Source organism: Schistosoma mansoni, chromosome 1, assembly GCF_000237925.1.
Source record: "Schistosoma mansoni strain Puerto Rico chromosome 1, complete genome".
Classification (NCBI taxonomy): Eukaryota; Metazoa; Platyhelminthes; class Trematoda; order Strigeidida; family Schistosomatidae; genus Schistosoma; species Schistosoma mansoni.
In genome coordinates, this window is record NC_031495.1 from 33,368,790 (window position 1) to 33,377,069 (window position 8,280).

The window sequence follows — 8,280 nt, forward strand, 5'->3', positions numbered from 1 at the left end:
CACTACAATTTTAAAACTTCTGAACCTATATCTGACCTTGATAAGTTTTTGATTCATGTAAAAGAACAGTATCCCCTTTAATTTTTGAGTTTTGTATAATATATTTTTACTGTATGCTAACTGTCTTCTGATTGGCTAATATTTCTCAAGGTCATTTAAGAGTCGTTCAGAGGTCGTCCATGTTCTTTAGTCTCGCCCTTTTAGACATACTTTAATAGTCCAAATAGTATATGACTACTGCGTCATTTTTATATTACCGATTACCATTTGTTTATGGGAAATTGTTCCCTTCAGAACTCATACCTTATATTCATGTCTTAGTAGTTCTACATTTATACATCTCATGTTTTTGTTTGTTTCTGTACACACTATTTTATTCAATCCCCGTCTCCTTGTCACACACATTGTCTTTTGAATTATATTGACACTTGCAGTAAGTTATATTTTGAGTAGGTACATCTGCTTTCTTTGCTTATCATCTGTTTGTCTTATTTCCGAAATGAATGTATGAAATATAAACATCCGTAATACATGTATTTAACTTCTACATCCGTGTTATCAGTGACGGGATTTGTCGACAGAATATAAAGGATGTAAATGGAGACTATATTTCGTCAACACAATTAACGACTCGATAATAACATACAGTAGTCAACTAAACTGTCGAAGGATTTGTTACTTTTAGGTCACTAGGTCTCGTTCCATGTTTATTATCACAGACTTGTTTCTGAGATCGAGTCGCTAGCTTCCGTAATAAGTGGGATTGTGAGGTATTTTTAAAAGAATAATATACGGCAGCTGTATTATCAAAGTGTTCGATTTTCTGAGTCGTGTAATTTATGTTTTCGTTTATATGTTGGATTCAATAAACTGTTAGAAAATGAAGAAGTAGCTGATTGGTAGAATCGTGGATAGTAATGTCACCAAAACAGAGTTACCAAAATGATGACTACTAACTTTTAGTCGAAAACAAAATAATTTTCCGGAGAAATCCCAGAGCTTTTTTTAGAGTGAAGCGATTCCCTACATAATGTGCAACGTTCGGGGTGTAAGCTTACCACAAATTGTTACTAAAATATCGACTCCGAGTTTATCACACAGGCTATTAAACGCACAACAGGCTAAGACGTTTTTCTCAAATTGCGAGTATATAATTTAAATCGTCATTCTCTAACAAGTGATTAATTGCTTACGTATAGCAAATCAAGATCATATTTCTAATATGCGTTGAGGGGACTAAATTGAGATTGTCTATTTTAGAAGGGTACATCCGTAATATTTATTAACTTCACGACAGTTTTCTGGAAATATCTTCGGCAGGTGGAGTGCGAACACTCCGCCTCACTAGATGTTATTCGGATAAAACGTAATAGTGATCTTCTAGTAGTTTCCTGGTGTATTCTTCATAGACACCAACGTTGACATTATGTGGGAAAAAACATCCTGATCAAAAATTTACCTCTCAATATTTTCAGTTTTCCTGTTTCCTCTTCTTGTTTCTTTACGGTTACATTTATTAGCAGTCCGCGTTTTTGCCAAAAATAAAGCTGAGGCACATTTTTAAAAGTTTTGAATGAATACAGTATATAGTGTTCGAATCTTAAAAAATTGTTATTCCCAAGTTGGTTTATGTGCTATTTTCCCCTTTTTAGTAGTAAGAACCACAAACTGAGGCAATAACTCTATTATTCTGTGACGCCTCTTTATGACACCAGTGAATCCTGAAAAATACTATTTCTCTAAGATCCAGCTTTACGATCCTAATGAAATCATAAATTACGGGATTCAAAAGCAAATTCAGAGGAAAAAGAAAAGGAAACTAGCTAAACTCGAGAAGCAGGGTATATTTATTGGCAGAGACCCAATAAAACTGTTGAAAAAAGCTAACAAGAGTTCAAAATCGGAAACTAATAATACAGATCTGATATCTGTTGATATCATTCGCAAAAAGTGGAAAATTGCATCACTCAGAGCTCAAGGTATACTGATTCTACGAATTAATTTATATCATTTCAGGTGTGAAGGTTAAAGATGATATATCACTTTTGAAAAAGGCAGCTGATAAGGTACATAAACTCAAACGGAAACGAGCTAAAAATTGGAGGAAGCGTGTAGAGGCTAATGAAGAAAAGAAACGTGAAAGACAGGTTAAAAGAACCACCAATATTCAAGCAAGAAGAACGAAAAGACTTTCAAAGAAACTGAATAAAGCTCGTGAAAAAGGGAGGATTTTCTTTGCCTGTGAATAAACGACTGTCTGAAACACTTCATAGTACTTACTGATGCGCATTTTGAAATTCATTCATATTCCTTGGTTTTGGTACAAAGAGTTTGTTAAATAACTCCTTGAGACCGGGCACCTTGATGTCCGATTTCATAGATAGAAAAGAACAAGTTATTAAACTGAAGTCGTCTTGTTGAATTCAATGGCTGTTGTTGGGATCTACATAGGTCTACTGACTAGTGTCAGCCAAAGTCAGAAATCCTAAGTGATTTTACTCTAAACCGAATGAAATAGGGACGATGTATCCTGTCCCCATCGCTTAGTTCTTGACTATGTTATTACGTCACCTATCTAATATGCTTTTTTGCTAATAAACCACTAGACTGGTACACCTTTCGTTATTTCTTCTTTGTTCGTTAGCTTTGCCCAGCGAGACTATAATTTATGGACAGACCAATCGGGTTGAGGATAACAGGTCTTGGATTTTGGCGCGAAAATCACTCATGCATCTGCTTAAAAGCGTTTAGGGATTTTAGCTTATGTCAGTTCGTGACGAAACTTTAAATCTAATTCGTAACCCTAACCATCAATTGTAAATCATAATACTTATTCTACGCATGGGTTTATAACTCTCATTTAGCTCTAGCGAGTAGGTGAACATTCTCAAGGCTACTTTAACGTCGCTCGAAGGTCGTCCTTAAATTACAGTGTCACCACTTCGCCTTTCATAAATATTAGATAATTCCGAGAGCATTACATCACTAAGTTCATCAACTGACCAAGTCAGTAAGGTCATGCAATGCTGCCGAAAAATTGTTCGCATTTATTACTTTAGAAAGTTACCCAACAGGTCCAATCGCTTTCTTGGTGCGTATTCATAGGTTTGTTTATATTCCTCGTCTCAAATTTCAGCTGTTTATTCTTTATCATATAAGAAAGATCAATCCATGATACCGATGTTCATTCTTCGACAAGTCGTTTGAGTGGATCGCTACGTTTTATAATTTAATGTCACCAGGCACTATCAAATATTAAAGATACTGGTAATGAACCTGAATTGGTAGATACCAACAATACTATTGTATTAGTGCTGAAAGTTTGATGCAAATACGAGGATTAAGAAGCTTTCTGTTTAGTTGTCACATTCTATTCCATCTCTTGAATTCACGACTGATGGACGCTATAGTTACGTACTCATATATCCTATCGTAGTGTACACTCCACAGATAACTAAAGAAAACGTAATCATAGTAATTCGCAGCTTATTTATTTGGATTTCTTAAGTGTCTAGTATCTTTCAGAAATTAGTAGTGGTACACTTATATCTGAATAACACACTACCTATGTGGCTGCTTAAGTAATAGGATAGAAATATCAAACTCAGGACGTTTATAACCAATCCCGAAAACGTTGACATCATTGGTGAGATTTTTTGTAAAGTGACATAATTTTTCAAGCGCACAGATTATTGATTATCACAGGACTTAAATGGGAATAGAAGCTTAACTAATCAGGTCTGTAGACTTCTAAACCATTGACCGACCACAAATTTAATCCCAAACCATCAATCAGATGTTAAGAAAAATCCATGAGTAGTAGAAGTGCTAACGAAGGTAGTAGAATAAAAAAGATTTAATAGGTAATTTGGAAACCTAGGATCGAAGGGATGACAAATATTGAATGCATCTGCACCATTGCGAGCTATTCTAAACCATGTCACGCGTTGAAATAACAGATCGATGGGGATACTTAATACATGCTTCGGTCGATAAAGACTCACTACCTCGTAATTCTCAGACTACAATAGCTTTGGATTCAACTTTCCTTATTGACACTGATTACTTCACTAACATCAAAATGGACAGATTTCCCACTCACTCATTAATTTATTCGAACACATAAATATTGGTACAAGGGGGCACCATATATATGCGTCACACAAAACAATGAGAATGGGAAGAGAAAAAGGGGGTAAGGTGCATATAAAAAAAGAGAAATGGACAATAACAGATTAGTGTATGTTAATGTAATGTCATGCACTGACCTCTCCGCTTTTTCCAACCAGTCCCAGCGTCGGCAAATAATACACGACGAAGAATTCTCTGGGACGACATTCGTAGAACATGTCCAACCCACCGAAGTCGGTGTTTCAAGATGGTGACACCAATTGGAATATCGTCCCTGCGCCCGAACAAACGATGCCGAACCTCTGCATTACTAACATGGTGTTGCCACTGGTTGTCAGCAATCTTTCGGAGGAAACGATGATCGAACACAGAGAGTCGCCTAACATCCTCAACCCGGAGAGACCAGGTTTCGCAAACATAGAGCAAAACTGCTCTCATCGACGCGTTGAAGATCCGACCTTTTACAGCCAGACTAACATAACGAAGGCGCCCAAGATGGCCCAGATTAGCATAAACTGCTCTGGCTTTCACTATATGTGAGTCAATCTCACCACTCACGCCACCACCAGCACTTATGCAGCTACCTGGATACACGAACTCGATTACTTCTATCTGTTCACCACCCAGAGTGAGTAAAGGATTAAAATCCTGCCAGTCTTATAGAAGTACTTTGCCCTTCGAAAATGCAAAGCACATATCGTACCTACGGACACTGATTAAGTGCGGATTGCATGGCTTGGGTATTATCTCACAGTACGACAATATCACCTGCGTACTCAAGGTCGAGAAGTCCTTCTCCAGGCAACAGATCCACATCGCCATTACCCACATCTATCAGAACTGTTTCCAGAAATTCATGGATGGAAGAGGAATGGTGAGATTGGGCAACCCTGTCTAACCCTACTGCTTGAATAGAACAATGCTAGCCACTATCTATCTTTGCTTACAATGGAGAAAGGTGGATGTATGCCCTCACTCTGCCTGAGGTGTTTGTATAAAGGGCTTCAAGATGTTAATAAACTCCTCAGGCACACCCTTCTACAATAGACAATCCCAACGAACAGTCCTGTCCAACGAATCGAAAGCAGCCCTGATATCAAGAAACATTACGATTGTTGGCCTGTGATATGTACGACGGTGTTCTAACATTTGGCGGAGGGTGAAGATACGATCAATGCATCCTCGACCACAACGAAAACCAGCCTGCTCCTTGCGAGTCAGTCTTTCTCAGGTTTTAAACAATCCACGAAGAATGACAGAAGCCAATAGTTTGAACGCAATCGGACGTAGATCTATCTCCCGATAGTTGTTACAGGGACGACGTGAACCCTTTTTTAAAGATAGTGACAACTATCGACTCATTTCATGACGTTGGAACACTTTCTAGCTCCCAGACCTTTGTAAACAACTCAGTCACCACCATCTTTAAAAAGAGCCGGAGGTAAATCGTCTAGGCCCGGTGATTCGTAGAGTTTCAGGAGTTGGAGTTACTTGCGGACTTCCGCTTCATTTAGTGGATCAGTCGTCACAGGTCATGGAAGGCAGGAAAATCTGGTCGATGTTGCTGGAGCAGCAGGCCAGTTGAACTGCCCTTCAAAGAATTCCGCTCATCGACAAAGACGTCAATAGATATTAGTGATTGGCGTCCCGCTATCCTCACAGATTGTTTCACTCACACCAGACGTCTTGCTGCCAGTGGCTTGGATGAGTTGGAAGAGCCTCCGGCAGTTACCAGATGCAGCTGCTGCTTCCATCTCATTAGCACGCTCCGACCACCAGGCTTCTCGGTTCTTACGCAACCTTCGTCCAATTTCATTTCGCAACAGCCTTCGTTTGTAGTCAAACTCACAGTCACCTGGAGTAGACCGACGGGCCTTCCATCAGTTGTTAGGAGCCAGAAGAAACCCAGTGCTTATAAGCGGGACGTTTCGCGAAACCGCAAGCGGTTTAACTCTCCATTTTCATGGCGTCATGAAGATGCAACCAATGCTCATCTTTACATTTCGGTGGGATGGTAGCTAGCCTAGAAGCTAGCTCTGTTCGATACTTACTTGCAACAGAAGTTGCAGCCAGTTTACTAACATCGATCCGTCGTTGGCGGTCAATCCTTCGGCCACTGAAAAGTAAGGTGAGATTGGCGCAGACCAGGGCATGATCAGACTCCAGATAAGTACTCCAAAAGGAGTGGCAGTCTTGTACACAACCACCCCAGCGGTAGCTGATCGTGATGTGATCAAACTGAGTCCAGGCTTGAGATGCAGAGGGAGGACGCCAGGTGGCACATCGGCGATGACTGTGCCGGAAGTTAGTGCTAGCCAGAAACGGGTTGTGGTCTGTGCACAGTTGCAGCAAACGGTCTCCGTTATCAGTCCTGCGACCAACAAGTCCACATCGGCCACCTAAACAACTCTCTTCTGTGCCTAGACGTCCGACATGTGCATTCAAGTCTCCGGCTAATACTACAATATCTGTCGAACGCGCTTTCTGGAGAAGAACTGTTAACTGGTGGTAGAACTCATCTTTGATCGCATCCGGGCTGCAATCTGTCGGGGCATAGGCGGAGATGACGAAAAGACATCGTTTCTCACGCCGATTTCTTCTCACTTTGATGGAACTTTCTAATCTAACAGCACATAACCGACTGTTAATGGGGATCCAATCGATTAGTGCTGCCTCAGCTCTAGCGCTTAGTGCAACACCAACGCCAGCAAGACCGGACGAAGATGCCACAGAGTCCCCGAATAAGCGCACGTGAAACAAGCTTTTCGAAGCGACAGATAGAGAGCGAATTTGTAGTACTTCACTAGAGTCTTGAATACGGGTCTCGGATAGACAACAAACATCAACATTAAGACTTTCTAAAGATATGGCCAGCCCCATCTGTTATCCGATCTGCATTAGTGTGCGAACGTTGAAGGAAGCCAGCTTGAATGGCGTACGTGGTTTTAAGAAAGACTGCTTCAGTATTCGTAATCGGTGGAAGCATTCACTTTCAACCAGACAGTGACTGGAGATCGTTTAGATAGAAAAGAGTTTCTACCATGGGCGAGCTGCTGCATCAGTTGAGAAGTAAGGATACACAAGTTGGGAATAAAAGAGAGTAAGTGACGTGGTAAATAATAATGTGAATTGTTTGACTTTTATGCGGAGTGTGAATAGTATTTTCAGTAAAAATCGTCATTTCATCTTATTTGTGTGTGTTATGCAAACATTTTTCGGCTACCTAAATGTCAAGTACAAGGAAGTTATCGTAAACTCTTCGGAAGACCATTTTCCACGTGGACTAATCAAAATTTAACTTTCCATTCAAACCTAGGTATCGGGTGTCGTCTAATGCAATAAATGTAGAATTATTCCACAGATTATATATATAAGCATGAGTTGAGGCCAAGTGCTTTTTGTGTATCTTGGTACTAAAAACAGCTGGCAGTGTATCGCATACACCGTAGCTGGTGTAAAACTATGTAACCATGGCGTTAGATTGTACAATAGCTCATTATGAACATGCATGCAGGTGTCATAATAAACGCCAAGATAATCCTTTGATCTTAATTACCTTTTCAATATAATGCAGGATAAAGGGAGAGGGCAGCTATTCATATGGCAGAAATAAAGTACAAATTATCTACAAATTGGTTACGTCACTACGTCTTTTTATTTCGACTGTCTTCTAAATTATTAATTCTATTTTAATCAACTGGGCTTTTATCATTTTATACTTGTTAAACAAGTTATCAGCGTTTACTCCTTATGCAAGCACTTGTTTCTAGCTCTCTGGACCTTTGTTACTATCAGTGTTGTGGAATTTTCTTTTATATAAAGTAAATGCTTACAATATTTTATTCAGTCTGTAAAATTTATTTACGCCTTTGCTGCACTATACTGTGACTTCAAAGTAACTCCCAAATGAACTCTTTCATGTGAGTAATTTAAACGCATTTTGTTAGTATGATTTTTAAATATCAGAGGTGGTACGCAGATGACGACAACCAAACGAAATAAAATGAATTCATATTATTCTGGTCAAGTCTTTGTTTTTGCTCGCTTCAAGATTGTGAAGGGAACTATGTGTATGAATATTAAATATATATTAAAATCACCAGTAAAAACATACAGTTGTAAAAGACAAGGAATAAAAAAGATTTGAAG

At 39.3% G+C, this 8,280-nt stretch overlaps 1 protein-coding gene across 1 annotated transcript; it reads left to right on the forward strand.

Annotated features, from left to right (window-relative positions):
* The first annotated feature begins 1,654 nt into the window (after window positions 1-1,654).
* Window positions 1,655-2,615, forward strand: Smp_028060 (hypothetical protein). Its single transcript, XM_018794144.1, has 2 exons — window positions 1,655-1,979; window positions 2,017-2,615. The coding sequence occupies exons 1-2, from the start codon at window positions 1,706-1,708 to the stop codon at window positions 2,247-2,249; spliced, it is 507 nt and encodes a 168-aa protein (XP_018648586.1). The 5' UTR covers window positions 1,655-1,705; the 3' UTR covers window positions 2,250-2,615.
* The last annotated feature ends 5,665 nt before the right edge of the window (window positions 2,616-8,280 follow it).

Excerpts from the sequence above, each read along its gene's own strand:
- Smp_028060 (XM_018794144.1), top strand. The coding sequence starts at position 1,706 with ATGACACCAGTGAATCCTGAAAAATACTATTTCTCTAAGATCCAGCTT. Across the intron at positions 1,980-2,016 it reads TGCATCACTCAGAGCTCAAG|GTGTGAAGGTTAAAGATGAT; the intron begins GTATACTGATTC and ends ATATCATTTCAG.